A 24,923-nucleotide genomic window follows, 5' to 3' on the forward strand; every position below is an offset into this window, starting at 1 on the left:
TCACCTGTTATATGATAAATAGCAAAAAAAAAGAGGCAATACAATAAAAAGAGCTAGGATCACTAATATGAGACTGACAAGTCCCTGGAATAACAGAAATACGTTCTATAACTTCTGGACTGTGTGACAACATTCATTTGAACATTGCCAGTTTTATCGTCTATAATTTTGTATCGAAATAAAATTGGGGATGGATGCTTTGCAGAATTCCAATGAAGCACTTATGAAAACTCGGTTTGTGGCATTTTCAATATAAGGCGAATTTAACTCCGGAAACATTTCAAAGGGTCCCATCGTCTGCAGCTGTGTGATTCCTCTGGGTGTTTATCAATACAAACGTGGCATGCTACATGGACATCTGTTTCAAAGTCGCCTCTGCAGAAGGAACTACAGAATGAAGACGCACACAACTGCAGAACTGTACATTTTAGTCAGTCGATCACTAGGGGACCTCGCCTCCCCTCCCCCCAAAAATCTCTCGAGATTAGTCCTTGCTCTGAGTGCGAGGTGTTACCACATGTACACTGTTAGCAGATCGACCGTGAGAAAAACACGGCTCGACGAAGAGGAGTGAGTGTGTGTGTGTATATATACTGTATATATATATATTGACTTTCACGGAAAAGCAGGCTTATAAATAGAAGTGATAAGCAGTCCCTGCAGCTAATGTTCAGCTGGTAAGAAGCTGACTTCACTGCATTTCGTCGCTCCACTAGTTATGTTTGGTATTCCTTCCACCAGCCTCCCACGGCCCGCGTCCTCCCACGCCAGGATCTGCGTCACGCTGGCCGTGTGGGAGTGAGTATGAGCAAGACCGGAATATCCCATAGAAGACGGAGGGGGAGGAGGCTGACACACACACACATACATACATACTGCAAAGTTGAGAGCGAAAAAAAAAGAGACAGTGAAGGGGAATAGATATCCAAACACAGCACCGAGAGCCCCGGACTCAAGTTGTGCATCTGGGCTGCTGCTGCTGGCAAGGCGGGAGAGGCGGGCTGCTGTTCAAATGCATCTGTAAGAGTCCGGGCCAGGAGTTGTCTCCCCCGCCTCCCTCCCTCTCTCTCTCTCTCTCTCTCTCTCACACACACACAGACACACACAACACACACAGTCCACCCCCTTCCCACACACCCCACTCCACCCCCTACGCCGGGAGGATTGGTGTGGTCAGACTGAGGCAGCCCTTCTCCTGACTGAACTGTCCTGACTGGGACAGACACACGCACAGGGAAAGAGAGAAAGTTCTCACTGGATTCCAGATAACACACATAGAGACAGAAGACAAGCTCAGGAAGGCCGGCAGCGTACACTGCACCAGGTATGTACCGCCGTCATTTCTGCAGCAAACTCACTGCACATGGGGTTCTTTCTGTCACTTGGACTAAAACACAGAAGATATTGTTAACGTACGCCGACAGTTTGGGTGATGCGTGTTTCTTTGTTTTCTCTCTCTCATTTCGCTGGAGGGGAGGTGGGAGTGTTTAAAATATTTACTTTTTTTTGCTTTCAAATCCCGGCTTGTGCGGTCCTTTATACCGGAAGGAGAGGGTGGATTTCGTATTTGTGTGGGTGATTCCCAAAGAGCTCCAATACTATGGATTCAAGTAGGCGTGAAAGCTGCAGTAGTGCGATGGAGAGAGAGTGAGGAAAAAGAATTTGGTGGAAGAATCGGCTGGATCATGTTTAATTGAAACATTTTATTCGCCAAATACTGCATGAGTGCAAGTTAACACTTTGTCTTGTAGATATATGCATTCGGTTGTACGCTCTACTTGTTTAAAAGTAGTTGCTTTGCTATTGTAAAACCACATAATGTCACACCTATTTCTCTCTCCATAGTTAGTTTTCTTGAATAACTCTTCACAAAACTAGAACAGTTATTTGATGTTCCAAATCCCACCTCTTGATGGTGTGAGGTTTAATGTTTGATAAGAGGATGTTTCAAGAAATCTATCTGGAATGCTTCTTTCAATTTCATCTTGTTCGTTTGAAATGGGTTAGAAAATAATTATACTTCAGAAAGTGCGGGAGAGGCTGATGCCCGAAACGGTGACCGAAGACACTACCCAGTTATTTTTGTCAGACAGGTCCAGCTTGGGACTAGGAGATGTAGTGACCACTGCCTCTGTGTGTTTGGGGTGTGTGGGCGGGCGCTGTGTCAACTCTTAGTGCGGAAGAAGTTTGATTCATTCGTCTCTTCAATTGTTCAATAGCCTGAAACCTCACGTTGGTTAACTTGTATCCAATTCGACAATTAATTCCCACCAACTTTTGAACTGTATTACAAATATTGTGGCACAAGTTGCCGTGATGAGGCTGACCCTCCAACTAAATTGGCAGAAGAAAAGTAAGCTTGCACGATTTACATTCACTCTTCTGAGCGTAAAGAATGGCAACCATACGTGGGTGAAAGTCTCTCTTTCTCTCTCTGTGGAAAGTGGGATGGGAGTGGACAGCTCCAGTTGAACTGAAACAGAAGCCCAAGTCACTCCGATATGCCAGTAAAGTTATCTTGTCCCTGATGGCTGAACAGGGAAGTGCACCATGCAGTCCAGAAGGATCTCGGTTTAAACGTTGGTGCTGAGTCAGCTGGAGACTGGAGGTAGGCGTATTCATCAGCCTTTAATGTCCCTGGGCAAGGGAGGTGAACTCAACACATTTCCACTCCTTGCTATCCAGTCAGCCCTGCTGAAATGTGGGTGACTGGATTTTGGGTGAGGGCAGGCTTAAAGTGAGCTGTCATGTTTCAGGGGAGAGAGGAGATCAAACTAGCTCAGAAAAATATCTAAATGACTGACTAATATTTTATTGAGTCTGCTACAGACATAACAGTAAGCCATTAAAGTTGTCATTTACTACTATGACCAGTTACGACTGGTCAGAGTAGGCCCAATTATAATCTCATGACACCTGAACGGTTTGAACAAAATGAACTAGGTGCAGAAAGCATCAACTTTGCTTTATTATTCATGTTTAAATAAAAGGTGGTACATTTTATTCTATATTTTTATAATAGCAAACTCTGAATCAGTAACATGTTATAATGTATCAGCTAATCTGCATTTTTGCTGCTTTTTTTTTGTCTGAGCCTATTGAGTTTCCAGCTTATGACCTAGAAAATTAAGGAAAATTTAACAGTTCGGTATTGCAGTGTTCTCAAGATACAGCTTAATATTGAGCATTGTACTTGCTGTTCGGCTCTGGCATAAATATCTCAAACTAATAAAAGTAGATGTAACCTCAGTCTCTCGCAGTTAATTCTTATGGTTATATTTCCAACAAATAGGTCCTGTGGAGAGAAAGATAAGTTCTTGTTGGAAAGAACTCTGTTCTGAAGAAGGGTCACTGGACCCAAACTGTTAACTCTGCCTTCTCTCCACAGATGCTGCCAGACCTGCTGAGCTTTTCCAGCAATTTCTGTTTTTATTTCTGATTTCCAGCATCTGCAGCTGTTTCAGTTTTTCGTTTAGGATAAGCCCTGCTTTTTGACACTAAATGCCTCATGTTTGCATTAATTAAATAAACTTTAAAATAATTATAAAACATGTATCTAACACCAAAAATGCAAATGCTTTTGTAACAACAAGTTGTGCTGATATCTAAGACTTTAAATATTACAAATAGTCTGAAAAATTCCTATCCAGAAAACCTACTTGTCATTTTTTTACACAATTGTGCTTATCTGGATATAACATTTTATAATTAAATGTATTATTTTTGCAATGGTTGTGTGGTAGCTCAATCATATGTCTTCCTGTGCCTTGAGATCAGTTTAAGAAAAAACTCCTGAGCTGGAATTGTCCCTGTCCGTAAATTACTTTGTTCATAGTTCAAAACAATCAAGGCTGTTTTTTGCCATTGATGCTATCATCACATGGAATTGTGCAGAGTAATTTATAAATTGAATTGTTTATCATAGAAGTTACTGGAATTTAGTTTTATAGCAAGTCCAAGGAATTGTTCTTCTCTCCTATGAACTGACAAAAGATTTAAGCATAAACTTCCCATTAAGAAATGCTTCACTTTTAATGGTTAATTCTATAATTCTTTAATTAAACTTTACATTTATTTTCCTTTTGAGTGCTTTCTGTTAAATATTCATCCATATTAATCATGCATATATTTTTATATGCTTGATAGCATTGTTTTCTACTTTGTTTTTAGCTGTATTTTTAAAGATGTTCTTATTCACAACATGGTGAATTCATGCAATCCATGGTTTCTTTACATTATCCAATCCACTTGGCATCTTTAGCTAAACACCCGCCTCCTTATCCTTCCCACCACCCACAGCACAGTGTGGTTGATTCTTAACTGCTCTCTGCAATGACCTCACAAGCTACTCCGTTATCAAGCAAATGACTTGCCACCACCTTCCTTAGGGTAATCAGCAGAGTGTTTTTTTGGTTTTAAAAAAAGTCATGAAATGGCAAGCTGTATTGCTGTCTGCCTGACAGACTCCTTTATTTTTGTTTCCTTACCATCTATTCCTACAGATCCCATCATAAATTGACAAATAGCTATGACACAAGGTTATGCACAAAAAGGTTAATCTTCAGCTAAACTAAAATATTTTATATTTGAGAATGTAAGAAATGCTTAGTTGGTGCTAGAAAGCAAAGTTTTCATAATTGGATTTTTTTTCCAAAACCCAATATTTTTCCAGTATTTACATAATTAATGAGGTTTAAACACCAATTCCTGATTCCTGATGAAGGGCTTTTGCCCGAAACATCGATTCTCCTGCTCCTTAGATGCTGCCTGACCTGCTGTGCTTTTCCTGCACCACACTCTCGACTCTGATCTCCAGCATCTGCAATCCTCACTTTCGCCTTTAAACACCAATTGTCAGTGCATTCAATCACGCGAAACTAACTGAAATTAATAGCAATTCTATCAGTATAAAGTCAAAATTGTAATATAGAAATAGGGCATAAATTTGGTAGACTGAATACATTTTAAAATCCTGGGCCAGATTTTGTAATCAAAATAATGGTACTGCTAATTGCACTTAGTATTTATGCATAATTGGTATTAATGCTTCATTTTTAACTTTGCATAAAATCAAGCCTATTGTCTTCACAAAGTTTTCCATTATCTCCATCCTTTAAAGCCATGCTTCCTGAAGGCTGTACTTTGTCTTGAGTCATAGACACATAGAAAATAAGAGCAGGAATAGGCCATTTATCCCTTCAAGCTTGTCCTCCATTCAATATAATTATAACTGATTATCCAATTCAGTACCCTGTCCTGCTTTCAACCCTACCCAAAGACTCTGATTTTTTTTGTCCTAAGGACCATGTCTAACTCTTTGAATGCATTCAATGGTTTGGTCTCAACTGCTTCTTGTGGTAAAGAATTCCACTGTCTGGGTGAAGATATTGCTCCTCATCTTAGTCCTCATCATTAAACTATGATCACTGGTACATTAAAGCTTTTTTTACCAGTGACAAAGAAGAAGTGACATCAGTCAAGATAATATGAAGTAAAGGTTGCAGAGGTAGGAAAGAACAAGTAATAGAATGAAATTATGGTAATATGCTGATGTGTTCAATAGTGGCTAGGAGTGTGACACTTGGCATTAATTTTGGAATTTATTATAAGAAATCTGTTCCATTTCATTTGTCATTAGAACAAGGAACTGAATTACATACGCAGAACAACCTCGAAGCCATGTCCAGTTTTGTTGGCTGCTTAATGCCGCTAAAGCAATGTTCAAACATGTTCATGCTGTATAAGTTGTCCAGGAGCATGTTAAAGTTTGTTACCCATCAAAGATTTGAAAACGTTATAAGTTGCTGAAACTCTGTAGGTTTGATATTTGCAATTGTTTGGTTGGATCTTTGTGATCCTTTTGACTGAATAAAACTCAGCATCTCTATAAAATAGGAAATCTTAAGACCGATTAACTGCGGATGTGAACTCAACCTGACCTACTGTGGCAATGTGCAGTGTTACATGCTTGTTGTAATTTTGAGCTGATGGAAGTGATGTTCTATCACACGGTTGATCCGGAATATTTTCCACTCTTACTGTCTACCATTGGTGTATGATGGAAAGATTTGGAAATTGATAATTAACCAGTTTGGCTGTTATGAATGTACTTCCTTGGCCATCAAGTCCTTGATTTGGGTATTAAGCTTTGAGCTTCTGGCCACATTGGCCCTTGTATACTGACATATTCTGCAATAATTATTGATGACAAGAACCTTATCAGTTTAATGTCTTAGAATTTGCAATGGACTGCTATTGTTAACTGTATTTTATATAAACTTCGAATGAGAAGTTTATACTTTGTCTTGCAACTTTTTACACTCTACAGATCAGTTTGTTTATAAAAGGTGCTAACCATATATATATTTTCTGTCTGAATCTCGACGAGAATAAGGATATATTCTCAAAATGCACTAATGTATCACTTCAGCTGCAATGGTTTTTTGGATAAGTTATTCATGTGAACTCCAGTTGTCTGGCATCTCATATTGAATGTTTAGTGCGTATCCCTTATGTTGCTTAATGTAGTTACTTAGGTGAATATGTTTGCTGCATTAGAATGATCAGTTTTAATCTGATGAGATCTGAGTGGATGATGGTAAGGAGTTTGTAATCCTGGTAGAAGAAGCCCGAGATGATTTGCTGATCTGTGTCTTGTTGTTTCTCATGTACAAGAAGGAATTTTATAAATAGATACAATATAAATAACATTTTTGTCTATTGTTCTTTTTAAGTAAAAGTGTAATTGTGCCTCTTCCCGCAGTTTATGGATAAATTAACAGATTAGTTTTGCTACCCATTTCCATTGCTGTCTGGAATTTAAATAGTGACAGTGATGATAACACAAGACTCGAGGGGCTGAATGGTCTCTTTACTATCCTTTATGATGTGCTTGATTGAGTTGACTATACAATTTGATGTTTTTGGTGACACAGAAGAAATTTAATATTTTTCATACCTCAATAACTTGCTTCATAATAAGCCTGATGGATTTTTTAAAAATGCAAGTTTTATTACTGCTTAGATTTGCTTAATGGGTGCCCATTGTCATGTTTGGTCTGCTTAACATATCACTTTAGAATTGCTGTAGCCAATTCAGAACTTACTGAGATCTTAGAGTTACCAACACCATTTATTTTGCTAACAGCAGTCAATTTTTTTTGTATAAATAAAGGACACCAATAATTGAAATTCCATTAATTTACAGTGACTGGATTTTGAATTACTATGTACGGTTGAAGTGCCCCAAGTTCTGAAACATGTTGAATTGATGACTTTCTGTGATAAATGTGCTTCGTTTGCAGTGCATTGTTCAATACTGCAGCCAATATTGTCATCACGAATATTGTTATAATGAGAATAATACAAAATATGACAGTTTTTGTTCTGGGAGTGCTTATTGTTTCCACTTGGATGGAATCTTATCATTTCTTTATTCTTATATTTATTATAATATACTTTTGATATGTCTTTATATTGGAAAAAAAATCATTTGCATCTCAATATATTGTGTAGGTTAGCTTTAAATAAAGAGCAATGGTAAATTTTAAGAGTATGTATTTTAGTTAGCACTTGGTAGTCCCATGATACATTTGTATCAGAATATAGCATAATACTGTGGCATGTCATCAGGCTGTAAATGTTGGAGAATGTCTATTCTGCAAACAAGAGGAGCCTGTATCATGCCACCTACAGATAGCAGAGGTGGAGTGTGGTATGAATGTATTTAGAATTCACTGTGTAAACAACTGAAGTCTGATGTTTTCCGTAAAAGGTTTTCAACCTCAATTAATTTATTATTTCTTTTAAAATACAGGTGTTGTCTTTTGACATGGCAACTTCTTTACCAAGGACCCTTGGTGAATTGCAACTTTATCGCATTCTACAACGAGCAAACCTCTTGTCTTATTATGATGCGTTTATTCAGCAAGGAGGAGATGATGTGCAGCAGCTCTGTGAAGCAGGGGAGGAGGAATTCCTGGAAATCATGGCCCTGGTTGGTATGGCTAGCAAACCTCTTCATGTTAGAAGACTGCAAAAAGCTTTGAGAGACTGGGTGACAAATCCTTCTGTCTTCAATCAACCACTGAATACACTTCCTGTCAGCAGCATCCCACTGTATAAAATAGCTGAGGGCTCAGCTGCTTTTCCTGGATCAAATGTTAACAGTCATGAAAGAAATAGTAACCTTCGGGAACCTCCTATGAAGTTTCCAAAATGTTTGTCTGTGATGTGTGGTCAGGGGATAGGACCTAACAAGTCTGTCATGGCAGTGAATTCACCACTGCAAGTATGTAGTGAACCACGATTCTGGCAAGGCCATTCCAATACTGAGAGTGAACAGAGTCTTTCTCCTGCAGATCCTGCATCTCCATCTTCACCAAAAGAGAACGGTGAAACTCTTGATGCTGCTGCAGTCATTGCAATTACAGAATCTGTTGAGCGTCTGATTCAAGGCATTCCAAAAGCAGACAGAAATGAAGTTAAAGAATTTTTAAAAACCAATAAGAAGTTAGCAAAAATGATTAGTCACATCTTTGACATGCCTGATGGTGACCCTCACAAAGAAGAAGAAATCCGGAAATACAGTGCGATATATGGTCGATTTGATTCCAAAAGGAAAGATGGAAAGCATCTGACCCTTCACGAGGTACATAATTTTCTCTATCTCATGCTACATTCTTTTATCATGTTCTCTTTACAGCATTTTGTATTCTGCAATCCTTTAGTGAAACAAGTAAAAACCAATATTTCTTTAATGTTGGTGTTTCGCCACAAAAATCAGACAAGTCATGTACTTCTGTATTCAAAGGTGGGCAGAATTTCAGCTCCCCGCCCTAGTTCAGAAATGACAGATCTTCATGCATATGTTCATAGTGGGTGGGAGTGTTGTCTGCCTTGGGTACTCAGATCTGTTACAAGAATGTGCAAAGCAAGTAGTTTAGTCATTAATGTTCTCTGCTTACATTCCAGTAAAAGTTGGGCTGAGAAGTTAACAATAAAAATAATCTTGGTTAACTGCATAGATTCTCAGTTAACTTGTGCCCTAACAAGATTTAGTACACCCTACAAATTAATGACATAAGAAAGTCACAGTTTTGACAAAACCCCACTAATTTGCCTAAAGTTTTGGATATCAGTATTTTGTAACTTAAGTACTTCATGGGTCAAGATTTCATTGTTTCTGAGTGTTTGGTTTCTTTAAATGTGTTAACCAATCACATTTTAAAATGTTTAGAAATTACAATAAATCAAGAAATGTCTTCTACTTTTGCAAATTTATCAATAGTTTAAATCTAGAAGAAAACATTTCTAAAATGTTTAAGGACTTTTGTTTTCTAAATGAATCTTAATCATCTTTGAACAGTTTCTAAGCCAGCCATTTTTCACCATTGCCCAGATTTTACTGGAGGGAGCACATTTCTTCTCATTATTCACCTTTCAACTTGAAAATTGTGTGCCCTATAAGTTGCTGGATGCTAATAGCTTAAAGAGTAGAACAGGAATCTGGACATTGAACAATAGGACCAATAGTCTACTACCTTAACTAATGGATTAAAGAACAAAGAAGGAAGTAGGATAAATTCTAGTGAAGTTTAGTACCGAAAGAGGAAAGTAAAAATTGAGTGAAGAAAGAAATGAGAAATAGGAAAAAACAAAAATCTGTAGAAATGAAACTTCACAGTTGACTAAATTTCCTTTTGGGAACAAAGTTGATTCCTCTGTTAGGAGGTAGTGCTAGCCTTTATGCAGAATTAATTGTCAGTTAAACACAAATTTAGTAATTTCATGAAACTCTGAGAGGTTGAGGGCAAGATACTGGTTTTGCAAAGTTAATAAGGGAGGAATTCAAATTGACCAGTAACTTGCAATGATTTGAAAATCATATGGTATCTTTTCCTTGCTGCAAGTAGCAAAATCATTAACTCCTTTACTCAACAGCAACCATCATTTAAACTCTTGTTATTAATCTGCAAAATCTAGGCAGTTGTTTTTATGAAAGTTATTATGTGAAATTGTTATAATCAATTATAACAAATAGCTATTGCATTTATTTATTAGACTTGTGTAAAACTTTAAAAAATTGAGCTTCATAAGATATTCAATCCATTTCAAATACATTACACTTTGAAGAACTCATCGTTCTTGACCCTCACCTCTCATTAGTCAAGCCAACATTTTAGTGTATATAAACAAAATATGAACAAATATAGGCACACAACATGTTTGTTGCCCAATAATATAGATAAATCCCAACCTTGGAATCCTACTTGCTGCACTTACATGCATGAAAGCAAAGTATTTTTAATCATTGTGCTCAGATATGTTATACCACACCCCAAGGGTAAATAGGACTTGAACCCAGACCTTCTGGCCCAGTGGGAGAGAGACATCAATTATGCCAAAAGACCTCTTAAATAATTTATACATATATGCTGTCAGAAAAAGACTGTCCTGTTAACCATTGTGCCACCTTGCCATGGAAACACAATTGAAGTTGGGTTAAAACAGAAAGTGCTGAAAATATTCAGCAGGTCTGGCAGCTTCGGTGGAGAGAGAAGCAGTGTTAACACTTCAGGCTGGCAACCTTTTATCTGAAATGTTAACTTTGTTTCTTTCTCCACAGATGTTGTCAGGTCTGTTGATGCATTCTAACAGCCATAATGTTTAGCTGCCACGTTATGGGAGTTTGTCGCTGAATGTTTAGTGTTGTATTGTTTGCTTTTATTTTAATTCATTTATCTGAACAAAAAGGTGAGTTTTTTTTCTTGAACACTGTGTTAAAAGGCTTTCTTTTAAAAATGATGTTGCTTCTTTCAGCATTTTTCTTGCTACCCATCCTTCCTTACCTTGAGTGAAATTGAAATCTTATTTGGCCATACAATCGATGCCGTTATTTAACCCAGTAGATTTATTGAGACTTTAGAGTTGAGTTTTGCTGACAAATTGCCCAAAAGGCTCATTGCAGTTTAGCCCAGCATGTTCTCAGGTCAAAGGGGTAATAGATAGCAATTGAAAAAGGGGGCTATGGTGATTCTTTTCCCTGTCCCATTTGCCGATTTCAGTGGTTAAAAAATAAATATAATCATTTTTCTCAAATGTTGCATATCAGGTATGTTGAAATCAGTTATTGATGTTGTAGTAGCCCTTTACCACAGCCCCAGCTGAGACCCACTGACTCATTATAGACTGGGGATTTAATCTTTCTGCTCAGTATGAGTACGCAACTCACTTTTCAATGAAGTGATCCATTAAAATAGCTTTGCAACTCATAATTTGACATTTGCTTACAGTTAACTGTTAATGAAGCAGCTGCTCAACTCTGTACAAAGGATAATGCATTGCTCACTCGGAGAGATGAACTATTTACGTTAGCTCGACAAGTTTCCCGTGAGGTAACCTATAAGTACAGCTATAAAACCTCCAGGTGAGGGTTTCATTTTTAAACTCTAGAAATTTGTATTGGATTTTTTTCCTTTACCTGATATTTCACACTCTCATTGTTAGATTTTTTAAAAGCTGCTTGTGTTTTTAACTGCAGGTCTAGATGTGCAGAACAAGATGACTCGTCTCCCAAGAGAATAAAAACAGAGGTAATGCATGATTCAGTACCTTGTGTTAAGATTTCCTATTCCTAAAAGCCCTTTTTATTAATTGAAGGCATGAGTGATGTGTGCTGATTTGTTATTGTAACTCAGTTACAAGTTGAAGTAATGTCAGGAAGGTTCAAACATTCATGTAATATGCACACTGGTTTCTGGGTAGCACAGTGAAGCAAATATGCTGAAGCATAGTGTCTGAAGAAAAGAACAATTCAATAAACGTATGTTGCCAGTGCTCAAAATGGGCCAAACATGAAGTGGAAATTGCTTTTGTGTATTTTGAATAAGTGGAAAATCGCATTCTTCAAATTCACAGCCCTTTTACTAATGTAATTAACTGTGTTACTATGTATATGACTGTGACTGTTTTTTCAAAGTGCAAATGTGCTGAAAGTGGACTCTGTGCACATTAACTGATAATGTTGGGGCTCACCCAAAAAACATGGGTGTGATACAAATTGATAAAATCAGAAATCCTGAGAGTACAACTGGGGCAAAGGTTACATATGCAATTAAAATGTCACAGTCTACTATGTATAAAGAATACCCCTCTAACTGAATATGTAATTGTCATAAACTGTGGTTAATTCAAAGAACAAAATTCAAGTAAATGTGTTAGTGTTTAAAATGACAGTCACTAATGTCTACTCTATCCAAAGTGTTTATACACATGGATAATTGTTATTTTCTGACTTCTAAAACTGTGCAGTGATCATTCCACAACTATTCCAACAGCTTGTTATCAGTTCCTGTGGGCACCAAAATGAACTGTACCAAAACAACAGACTTGAGCATTTCTTCCTTCAGCATATACGTATCTAAAACATCTTGGACCATTGCAGCTACAATTTAACCAAAATTCATAAGACTACTACCATTTTATAACTGCTACAGATAACCACCTTTGTGGTTTACATGATTTGTTTAATGTTACAATGACCCAAAGTACAATACAGAAGCTACGGAAATGGATGAAGGAAACCCTGAAGGAAAAATTGAGTCTCTCAACATTAAGGTTTACAAAGAGAGTGGCAGAAGGTAGGGACAAAGTGGCTGAAGGATGTGCCATCAATAGTGGAAAAAAGAGATAACAGGAAGTATACTAGCAATAATGTACAGGTTAGAAGGCATGGAAAAGGACAGACACTTAAACAGGCTGCAGAAGTAAGGTGGATAAGACTATTGAGCAAGTTTGCAGACACAGATTTTAAGCTTGATTGATTGTGGAATAGGGAGCTAATGCACGGTCATGATAGAATATGCTTTGTGTGAGGCAGGATATCTTTTAATTCTCTGAATACATAACTGTACATCTCACATCTTTGTATGAGAGTGCAATTTTCCAATTAATTCAATGTAAAGCTGCTGTATAGCATTGCATATGTTGTTGTTTTTTGTTTCTATAAAAACTACAAAGCAATGACAGTATAGCCTTAATAATAAAATGCTTCCCAATATTACCATCTATTTAAGAGACTGGACCCTCTTCTAATGTATATTGAATACAAAACTTGAATAGCCTGAATCCAATGCAAAAAATGAAGGTTTAGAAATGATCAGAAACTAATGCTGGTAGTAACTGTACATAAGATAGCAGACTGGCAGACTTCTAAATTAAGAAGATCTTGAATTTCTCAGCATTCACTGGTCACGGAGTGGAATGTTAAGAAATTTACTCCAAAAAAAAACAAAAGTCAGAGGTTCGTTTATCTGGACTGACTCTAGTTGTAAACTTGTGCTTCTGGCAGTTCATGTTTGGGTAGGTAAAAGAGACGCTTTCCAGAGCCTTGCACTCACTGGGCAGAATTCCATTTCTACTATGAATATCAGCATCATGCTAATAGTAAATCTTAGCAGCCAAGCTTTAAATTCCTATTCTGTTTGATGCACTGTGGTAATCCATGTCTATGTTTACATATGTTAATACTGTTTAGAATTGGAACTGTTTGGAATATGCAGAGCAGGCCTAATTTACTATGCTGTTCTTATGCAGGCTATTTTGCCATACTGTAATACCAGAATGTAAAATCATTTATCTTTGACAGGCTTGTATTTGACAAAAGTCTTCAACTTCTGTAACTGTTGTTACTTAGGTTGGGAAAAAAAATGAATAGTCCCATCACTGGTGTTTATTCTCTTAGTTTAAAGACAATTTGAGCCAATGTCAACAATGTTAGTTTAAAAACATGATCTCACGTTTGACATTAATGCAGTTCTTTGAAGAAAATTGTCAATCTTGCTTAGGTTGTACTCGTAATTGCACTTAGAATACTTTTATCTAAAGGGCAATGATACGTTCAGAGAAGAATAACAAATTGGTGTTCCAGATTAAGTAATAATCTTTAATGATTTTGCTGGAAAAATACACGCCTGTGATATAAGCAGGGGTCAGAGGCAATACAATCTTCATTGTGTAATGTATTAATAGTTTCTATTCAAGATTTGTGCGAAGATTTGTAGCTCGGGTGCTTGTTGTTGTGGTTCTGTTCGCCGAGCTGGACCTTGAATAGTTTCTATGTATGAGTAATATGAAAGAAAATTGTCCATTTGAGAATGAGAAGCTCAGAAACAGGGATTATTTGTGCAAAAATTGCCCTTAGGATATGTATAAGATGGCCCAAAGACCTAGAGTAGGATGCATTGTGTATGAATTGTGGTGGGAGTGGTTTTGACGGGCTCATGGGCCTTTCCAAGGTTTTGGCTGGAGTGTTTTTTTTTATAACTTTAGTTTGCATTCTACCACAAAATTTGTCTCTCGGCAAAATAAATTGGATTCAACGCTTTGTTTCCTGATCGTGAAATACTGCAGGCAGTAATTTTGGATATGCTCACAGCATGAATCCCGAATGAACCCTCCTGTGTAATAACAATTCAAGTCTGCGCTCTGCTCAGATATCAACTTCCTCTTATTGAAGGAAAGATAACTGGCATTGAAGGCAGCCCAGAGAAGGTTCACTAGGCTGATCCAGGTATGGAGGGATTTTCTTAGGAGAGGTTGACTTGGTTAGGTCTTGTATTCATTGGAATTTAGAAGAATGACAGGAGATCTTATTTCAACATGTAAGATCGAAGGGGGCTTGACTGGGTAGATGTTGAAAGGTTGTTTTTCAGTGTGGGAGATTCTAGGATCAGAGGCATAATCTCAGAATAATTTGTTTGTTTAAGACACATGAAGAACCATTTTCTGAGAGTAGAGAATTCATGGAATTTTTTACTACACAGGTCTGTATAGGCTATTTATTAAGTATACTCAAGGCTGTAGTAGACAGCTTTTCAAACAATCACGGAATACAGGAAAGAGTCAGGAAAGTGGAGTTGAGGCTGTCATTGAATCTAGTCTGTCATTCAATGAACCGAATGCTCCTATATCTCATGCATTATGAAAGAGGAATGTAACCATCTATGATGCAAAAGATGGAAATCTAGTTATTGCGCAACAATGTTACAACATATTGCTATACTAAAGTTTATAGACAAAGTATATTTTACGTGACCTCTGCAGCTGTAAATTCCCAATTTGGCTTTTTCTTGTGTTTTATTTAAAAGTAACTTGGCATTCTGAAGGATTTTCGTAAAATTCACAATTATGCTGCAGAATAGAAGCATGATGTATGGCTTCGATTTTCTAGTCAGCAGTAAAAAAAAGGTACCATTCATTTTGGTTACAGCTGTCCAGAGCTATTTTAGGCTCCTTAATTGCAGTTTTTGATTTCTAGAAATCCTTTTCAGCATGGATTCTATACAGGAGATCTCTGGTTTATGTATGTTCGGGAATGCACATTTTATTTCTTCAATCACTTAGATTGAAGATCATGGCTGAGACACACAGATCTAAACCAGGAAGTATGGATTTGATATAAAATGATAAATAGAAAACAAAAGAAAGATCTGATTGAGAAAGAGCAAGTAAAAAATAACATTTTCTGTAATCCTTTTTAAGAAAACTTTTCCAACCATAATTACATTCTAAAGAAAAGCAGCTCTACATTTCTAAAATTGTATTTACAATTAAAGTGTTTGGCAGTAATTGGACTCATCATAACATTTATAAGTTTGCTTACACCTGAATGCACCAACCTTAAATATTTTCCTGGCACGTTCAGTGTTAAATTTTGCTCCTTCATTGCCTGTTATGTATTTTAATGCCAAATCTTTCAATGATGATTCAGTCTTGTGAAGTTTGAGGAAGAACAGGCCAAATCAGACAGCAATCTTGATTTCCATATTTACCAAAGGATATGCAGATGCTGGAAATTGCTGTGCTGTTTGCTCTCTCAAATGAGCACCAATGACTTCACATTTTTAATTTTTTTTTGGCAAAATCTAAGCCATTACCTTTACTGATAACTTTAGTTGATTGATGTGAAAATCCTTTGTGATGATGAAGCAGTTAATGTTGTATTTTGCAGGATGGTTCTGTACATATTCAAGAATCACTGCAGATTTTGCAACACAGACAAGAAACATTAAAAGAGCAAATGGCTGTCGCCAAGATGAAAGGTGATGATACCATGATGCGAAATATTCAGGTAATAAATTGCAAAGTTTTAAAATCTTACAAATTGTATTTGTTGTCAAATCTTTATACTAATAGATATTTAAAACAATAAGTGCCTCAGTCGATAGATTAATCTATGTTGAAGGCTCTAGCCTAGATTCCATGTAAATTTTGATGACTAAGAACTTTTTCTTTTATTCCTAAATGTCACGAACACAGTCATTTTGAGCATGAAAATGATTACAGAACCTTCGCATTTGATTTTCTTGTTAAACTTTGATATGATTTGATAGCATTGCAGTGCCTCTGCAGGACAGTGGATGATGGTGACCTTAATAGTGTAGACCACAAGTTTTGCTTTCAGATATTTATCCCTTGTATTTGAAATCTAGCCTAGTTAGTTACTGCGTCATGATGACGTGTTTCTGCAAGCATTGTACATCCCACTAAGGAGTGAGCAAACAGCAAGTAGAACTGTTCCCATGAGATATGTTATGGCTGCAGCGCTGCAGAATGGTGCAGACAATAACATTTGGGAATATGAATATATGAATTCTACCATTCGATAAGCTCATGAATTTACAAAAAAAAGCCCATAATTAATATATGCCATATCAACCTTAAGTTGTGCAGATATTTGTGTTGTCTTGCGACATGATGTGAATATATATCTGATATAATGCCTTTTTTAAAAAAAAGAATGGCTCTGCTGTTGTTTAATGAGGGGTTGCATTATAAATAAAGCTATTTCCAATACTTCACCTTCACATCCACAATAAAAAATGACAGCTTCTCTTAGCAGGACCTTGGTTGTTACAAATTGGAACATCGAACTTCATGCATGATGAGAACAGTATATTGGTCCACAGAATTAATAGTCACATCAACCTGGTTCCACTTAATTCTTACCTCACTACACTTTGAGGAAGATTAAATCTTTTGCCCTTGAAATACGTTGAATGTTAGTTGAGCCATACAAATACTTTTCTGAGGCAAAATCAGCTATATGTTTAGTATAACAGAATCATTGTTCAGAAGTGGAAGTATTGAAACTTTAGCTTAAAGTGAAAGCCCTCCATCTCCAACCTCCTTAGAAGTGTGAAGATAAATCAAGATACTGTGAAATGGGGTAAAAATGGGTGAGAGAAAAATGTAGAAGAAAATGTCAGAATAATTAGGGGCATTAATTAGTGATTGGAACATTTACACCAACTAATTTGAGCAGCAGTGCTCAAAATGTCTTAATAACTCTCTGTAGTAAAGCCACACACGTGATGGTAGATTTCCAATGCCTCCCCTTAGTATGAGTTTTATATCTACAGATGACGTCAGTTGTAAAATTTGACAAGCAAAGTCAAGAATTAATTAACCTCTATTGCGGAAGAAGGGAAATACAGTACAAAAAAATGCTTTGCCCCTGTTTCAAACTTGCCAAGCTAAAGGTGTCTAGAAAAGTTCTGTTTTGTAAACAAAAAAAAATTGAAATGAAAACGTGGAAAACACTTTATCAGATGACTTCACTAAGTAGATATGTTACCAAGTATGAATGTGATAAAACTCATAAAGAATACTGTTCCCAAGGGTAATAAATAAGTTTACAAACCAATTTGCATTCTGACTGAATTTTGCTTTATTGACTTCAAATTCATTAAGTAAATCTTAAGATAGGTGCATATGTCTTCTCTTTTGAACCAATGCCCAAGTCTGATACATAGTTCAGATCATGATAAAGCAGTTACTGTTGGCTCCTGTGTTTACTGTGCTGAATCTGTGTCTGCTAGCATCAGAGGCCTGCTTCACTTTATTGCTGAGATAAGAAAGCTGGGTTGAGAAGCTGATCCACTAACTCTCAATCTGGACTGAAGAAGTGACAATGTTAAAATATCTGTATTGAAGTTGTTACAGTGTTCTCCATCTATAGTATTGAAAGGCAAACCCAATCAGAGAGCTTTATTGAAGTTAGAAAGAAAGAAAGAAATTTATGAAAATATTAATAAGAAAAACATTCAAGATTTGTTTTCATAAGTTATTACATTCTATCCTCTTTCCTGTATGCCTCAGAATCCTGGTCAATAAGGAAAATTCTATGGAAGAAAATAGAAGCCTTTCAAACGTGGATTCTAAGATCACTAATTAATGCCCCTAATTATTCTGACATTTTCTTCTACATTTTTCTCTCACCCATTTTTACCCCATTTCACAGTATCTTGATTTATCTTCACACTTCTAAGGAGGTTGGAGATGGAGGGCTTTCACTTTAAGCTAAAGTTTCAATACTTCCACTTCTGAACAATGATTCTGTTATACTAAACATATAGCTGATTTTGCCTCAGAAAAGTATTTGTATGGCTCAACTAACATTCAACGTATTTCAAGGGCAAAAGATTTAATCTTCCTCAAAGTGTAGTGAGGTAAGAATTAAGTGGAACACATATACAAACCTTAAGACAAATGTCGAGGTACTTGAAATTGCAAGAGAAAAGACAACTCTTAAAAAATGTCTACAGAATTGAAAATGTCAATATTTTGGCTGTTTGATCAGAGCTGAAAAACTACAGAGGTTACTTTTAGAAGACCAAACAGAGCTACCAGAAAGAGGTATCGACTGATGCATGGTTGGATGACAGGTGTTAGAGAGTGAGTGCAGACGAGTTACAGTAGATGTGTGAGGATGGTGCAAGATAGACAAGCATGGCATACCAAAGACAAGAGCTTTAGTGACAGGAGCAGCAGCAAACTGATCTCATCTAAAACTAATATTCTGAAACACTGGAATAAATTTGAATTATTTATATGCTGCAAGTGTTGCAACTTTCAACAAAATATGTTATCCATGCTCCCAAATATTTTGATTCCAGAATCACATTTCTGTCTTTAGATATGGAATCCTGATATGTGATCTTCAATGCACGGGTTAAATTGAGAAATCCTATTTTTTTATTTGTTTTGAACTCTAAAAACACTTCCTTCAGTTAATCAATGGTCCAGCTGATTGGCTGGGCCAAACTTGGCTGCATCAATTCTGACATCAACCTGTACACGAATATCACAAAAAGCCCATCCCAGGTTTCTACTTCCAAATATAGATGAGATTTATAAGCCATACCCTCCAGGAAAGCTTGAACTGCATTCACATTTTTCATTCTATAGTTTGTTAACCAGCTGCATTCAATGAAGGTGTTTTTATTAGAAGTAGAAATTTAAGAACAGTGAATTGCAAAGACTTACTAGGAAAAATAAATGTTTAAGTTTGATTTAAAAAAAAACTGACCTAACTACTTTAACAAATTAAAAGTAGTTACTGAAGATGTTCTTTATCAAATAGCTCTGATGTTCACTGTCTTGCACTTCTCGGACTTGGTGAGACCTGACCACTCTGATCAGTTCACTGTCAGAGGAATTGTTGCATTTATGTCAACATGGCTTTGTGTGGGAAATCATGTCTCTCAAACTTAATTGAGTTTGTTGAAGAAGTAACAAAGAGGATTAATGAGGACAGAGCGGTAGACGTGACCATTATGCACTTAAGTAAGGCATTCAACAAGGTTCTCCAGGGGAGACTGGTTAGCAAGGTTAGATATCATGGAAGACAGAGAGAATTAGCCATTTGGATACAGAGCTGGCACAAAGGTAGAAGACAGAGGATGGTGGTGGAGGGTTGTTTTTCAGATTGGAAGCCTGTGACCAGTGGAATGCTACAGGTTTGGTGCTGGTCGTCATTTATAGAAATGATTTGGATGTGAGCTTAAGAGGTACAGTTACTAAGTTTGCAGATGACACCAAAATTGGAGGTGTAGCGGACAGTGAAGAAGGTTACCTCTGATTACAACAGGATCTGGACAAGATGGGCCAATGGGCTGAGAAGTGGCAGATGGAGTTTAATTTAGACAAATGTGAGATGGTGCATTTTGGGAAAGCAAATCTTAACAGGACTTATACACTTAATGCTAAGGTCCTAGGGAGTGTTGCTGAACAAAGACACCTTGGAGTGCAGGTTCATAGCTCCTTGAAAGTGGAGTTGCAGGTAGGTAGGATAGTGAAGGCGGCGTTTGGTATGCTTTCCTTTATTGGTCAGAGTATTGAGTACAGCAGTTGGGAGGTCATGTTGCAGCTGTACAGGACATTGGTTAAGCCACTTTTGGAATATTGCTTGCAATTCTGGGTCTCCTTCCTATTGGAAGGATGCTGTGAAACTTGAAAGTGTTCAGAAAGGATTTACAAGGATATTGCTAGGGTTGGAGGATTTGAGCTTATAGGGAGAAGCCGAATAAGCTAGGGCTGTTTTCCCTGGAGGTCGGAGGCTGAGGGATGACCTTATAGAGGTTTATAAATTCATGACGGGCATGGATAGGATAAATAGACACGGTCTTTTCCCTGGGATGGGCGAGTCTAGAACTAGAGAGCATAGGTTTAGGGTGAGAGGGGAAAGATATAAAAGAGACCTAAAGTGCAACATTTTCACACACAGGGTGGTATGTGTGTGGAATGGGCTGCCAGAGGAAGTGGTGGAAGCTGGTACAATTGCAATATTTAAATTGCAATATATGAATAAGAAGGGTTTGGAGGGATATGGGCCACGTGCTGGCAGATGGGACTAGATTGTGTTGGGATATCTGGTCGGCATGGACGGTTTGGACCGAAGGGTCTGTTTCCATGCTGTACATCTTTACGACTCTAATAGGAAAATCATGAAAATTTGCTGGGCTGATATTTAAAATGTCACACTCTTCTAATGAGTCATATCTTTCGGCTGCTAAGGGTGATGACATGTCCAATATGTCATTACAAACTGCAGCTTCCATTGTCACCCAAAAGTGTTGCAACTTTAAACAAAATCAAATCACAATTTAAACAGCTCTGTGGCAGCCTCCTTCTGATTATTTTGTTCACCTTACTCCCTTGTCCATAAATATATATTACACTTCTATTTCTTACAAAAAGCTGCCTCAATGAAGATCTTAGCATCCATGCACTTTATTTCATAGCTAACGTTTCACCTATATTTATCCCACCAACCCATGTTTTGTGAAACTCTTTCTCCCCACAAATAATGGAACAGCTTCCCAAAGTAGGTTTACAGTGATCACTTTGACCCAAACCATTCAAGTTGATACAGTGATGGGCAGAGAATTTAGGGTTAAATAATAACAAAGAGGGCTTTTCTGAAGAATCTTGCCCCAACCTTCCCACTCCCAATATTCTCTACTTTTCCCCCCCCCCACCCCCCCCCCCTCCGAATGCAGGTTTCCTTGGACCGTGTGTAATGTTCAGGTGAGATTGGTGCCTTCGTGCAGTCTTTCACCGTGTCATTCTGACCCGGTTGTCAAAAGGTCACAACAGCAGCCAGGCAACGCTGGCCGTTCAATGCTAACCTGTTTTTTGTAAATTTTGGTATTCATCTCTCAGGAGAGAGATTATTGCCCTAGAAAGAGTGCACCAGTGGCATAAAGGGTAAATCAGACAAAGATGAGTTTACAATGCTTATGTGAAATTGCACAAAATGGTAAATACTCTTAGTGATCTCCATGCATAGGTCGGCATGTGGGGTCATGGTACATTGGAAATAACTGAAACCTGGCTCAAAAAAGGGGAGTTCGTTAACATTTCTGACTGCAGCTGTATTCAGGAATGATGCGAAAATATGGTAGCGGGGAGGGTTGCATGAGAGGCATTATTAAGAAGCCCAAGAAAGAGTTGATTCATTGACCAATGAACAAATTTATTTGGTTGGTACAGCTGCTATATTGCCAGTGTATACTAAAGGCCACCAGTTGGGGTGCAAATTTGCAGACAATTGAAAGAACTGTGCAGGAATTATAGAGTAATGGTGAGGAATATCAGTTAATGTATTAGAAACCTTGAAACAGGAAAATTATGAAGTGGAATCTCTGAAATTATCACAAAAAAACTTTACTGATATATTTTCAAGCAAACAAGGAAGAAAGTATGCATCAGATCTAATTTCAAGGTAGGAAAAGGGGCAAGTAAAGCATACTTCAGTGAGAGAATGCTTGCGAAACAGTGATCATTATCAATAGTTTTAGAGTTAATATTGGGGAAGATATGGAGAAATCAAATGTGAAAATGCTCAACTGAAAGAGAGCTATGTTCTGAGAACTGAAAAGGTGGCTGGATCGGCTGGATCAGGTGGATCAGAATGTGAAATCTGGCCTCCTCTAGAGGTCCCCAGCATCTCAGTTACCCAGTCTTTAGCCAATTTGAATCACTTGCATGATATGAAGAAACAGTTGGAGGCACTGGATACTGCAAAAGCTAGGGACCCTGACATCATTCTGGCAATAGTACTGAAGACCTATGCTTCAGAACTTGTTGCACCCTGAGCCAAACCGTTCCAGAACACTGGCATCTACCTAAAAATGTGGAAAATTGCCCAGGTATGTCTTGCACACAAACAGCAGAACAACTGCAATTCAACCAATTACTGTCCCATCAACCTTTCTCCATCATCAGTAAAGTGATGGAAGGTGTCATCAACGGTGCTATCAAACAGCAACTACTCAGCAATAACCTGTTCACTGATGCCCAGTTTGGGTTCTGCCAGAGCCACTTAGCCCCTAACCTTATTGTAGTCATACCTTGCACAAAAGATGGTGATTGTGATTATTAGAAGTCAGTCATCTCAATTCCAGGACATCTCTGCAGGAGTTCTTTAGCGTGGTGCCCTGGACTCAACCATCTTCAACTGCTTCATCAATGACCTTCTCTCCATCATAAGGTCAGAAGTGGGGATCTTCACTGATGATTGCGCAATGCTCAGCACCATTCGCAACTCCTCAGATACTAAAGTGGTCCATGCCCAATACAAGAAGATCTGGATAATATTCACGCTGACCAGTGGCAAGTAACATTTACATTACATAGGTTCTAGGGAATGACCATTTCCAACAAGAGGGAATCTAACCATTCCCTCTTGACATTCAATGGTATCACCATCACTGAATCCTCCACTAACAATCTCCTGGAGGTTACCATTAGTCAAAACTGAACTGGACTAGTCATTTTAAGTACTGTGGCTATGAGAACAGATCAGAGACTGGGAATCTTGCAGTGACCAACTCAATTCCAGGCTTCGCAAAGACTGTCCACCATCTACACCACGGCACAGGTCAGGTGTGTGATGGAATGCTCCCCACTTCGTTGGAGGAGTGCAGTTCCAACAATTCTAAAGCTTGATAACATTCAGAATAAAGCAGCCTCCTTTATTGGCATCATATTCACAAACATTAACTCTGTCCACCATGAGCATCAGAAGCATCAGAGTGCACTATTGGGGCAACTTTTTCACGCAGAGGGTGATACGTGTATGGAATGAGCTGCCAGAGGAAGTGGTGGAGGCTAGTACAGTTGCAACATTTAAAAGGCATCTGGATGGATATATGAATAGGAAGGGTTTGGAGGGATATGGGTCAGGTGCTGGCAGGTGGGACTAGATTGGGTTGGGATATCTGGTCAGCGTGGGTGAGTTGGACCGAAGGGTCTGTTTCCATGTTGTACATCTCTATGACTCTATCTACAAGATAACACTGCAGAAATTCATCAAGGCTCCTTAGCACTTTCCAAACTCATGATCACTGCCATCTAGCAGGACAGGGACACCAAGTTCATGTAAACATCCCCACCAGTTCCCCTCCAAGCTATTCACTATCCAGACTTTAAAATATATCTCTGTGCCTTCAGTGTCATTGGATCAAAACCTGGAAATTCGTCCATAATGGCATTGTGGGCACACTTGCACCAAATGGACTGCAATGGTTCAACAAGGCAGCTTACCACCACCTTCTCAGGACTATTTGGGGATAGGCAATAAATGCTGGCTGGGCCACATTCAAAAGTGATTAAAAATAGTAAATTAGCAGTGTTAGGGGAGGGGCTTGTAAAGAAAAAAATAGATCATATACAAGCTGGGCACATTGCCTTTCTTTTCCTTTTCATGGGACTGAAAAATGAGAAGCCCCTGGATGATGAAGTACATAATTCTATATGTGCAATCCAGGTGGTATTGACTGTAGTGGAACTGTATGTCAGACACTACATAACAGCTAAGTCGCACATTACTTGATGAAGAATTTAAACATTGTTCTGATGAAGATTCATCAGACTTGAAACATTAACTCTAGTTTCTTTCCATAGATGCCGCCAGACCTGCTGAATTTTGCCAGCAATTTCTGTTTTTGTTTCACTCTGTTTTTTGTGCCACTGCGTAACCCACATGTCTACCTCATAGCAGTTTAAATGAAACAGAAAAGCCTGATAAATGTTAAAATTATAATTCAATTGAAAATCAAGCTGAATGCAGAAAGCACAGGGTATAACATAGAAACATAGAAGATAGGAGGAGGAGGAGGCCATTCAGCCTTTTTTAGCCTGCTCTGCCATTCATCACAATCATGGCTGATCGTCCAACTCAATAGCCTAATGCTGCTTTCTCCCGATAATCTTTGATCCCATTTGACAAGTGCTATATCTAACCACCTCTTGAATACATTCTATGTTTTGGCATCAACTCCCTCCTGTGGTTATGAATTCCACAGGCTCACCACTCTTTGGATAAAGAAATGTTTCCTCATCTCCATCCTAAATGGTTCACCCTGAACCCTCAGACTGTGACCCCTGGTTCTGGACGCACCAACATCAGGAACATCCTCCCCGCATCTACCCTGTCTAGTCCCGTTAGAATTTTTTGTGTCTCTATGAGATCCTCCCTCATTCTTTTGAACTCCAGTGAAAACAATCCTAACCTAGTCAATCTCTCATCATATGTCAGACCCGCCATCCCTGGAATCCTTTCATTCTCAGGTTTT

The 24,923-nt window shown here is 37.9% G+C and overlaps 1 protein-coding gene across 1 annotated transcript in view; it reads left to right on the forward strand.

Moving 5' to 3' along the window:
* The first annotated feature begins 850 nt into the window (after positions 1-850).
* Positions 851-24,923, forward strand: part of nab1b (NGFI-A binding protein 1b (EGR1 binding protein 1)) — a 40,427-nt gene continuing 16,354 nt past the window's right edge. Inside the window, exons 1-5 of the mRNA XM_060828006.1 lie at positions 851-1,324; positions 7,817-8,650; positions 11,295-11,428; positions 11,543-11,594; positions 16,013-16,132. Coding sequence (XP_060683989.1) covers positions 7,832-8,650; positions 11,295-11,428; positions 11,543-11,594; positions 16,013-16,132 — 1,125 coding nt within the window. The 5' untranslated portion in view covers positions 851-1,324; positions 7,817-7,831. The remainder of the gene's footprint in view (positions 1,325-7,816; positions 8,651-11,294; positions 11,429-11,542; positions 11,595-16,012; positions 16,133-24,923) is intronic.

This window comes from Hemiscyllium ocellatum, chromosome 7 (assembly GCF_020745735.1).
Source record: "Hemiscyllium ocellatum isolate sHemOce1 chromosome 7, sHemOce1.pat.X.cur, whole genome shotgun sequence".
NCBI classification, from domain to species: domain Eukaryota; kingdom Metazoa; phylum Chordata; class Chondrichthyes; order Orectolobiformes; family Hemiscylliidae; genus Hemiscyllium; species Hemiscyllium ocellatum.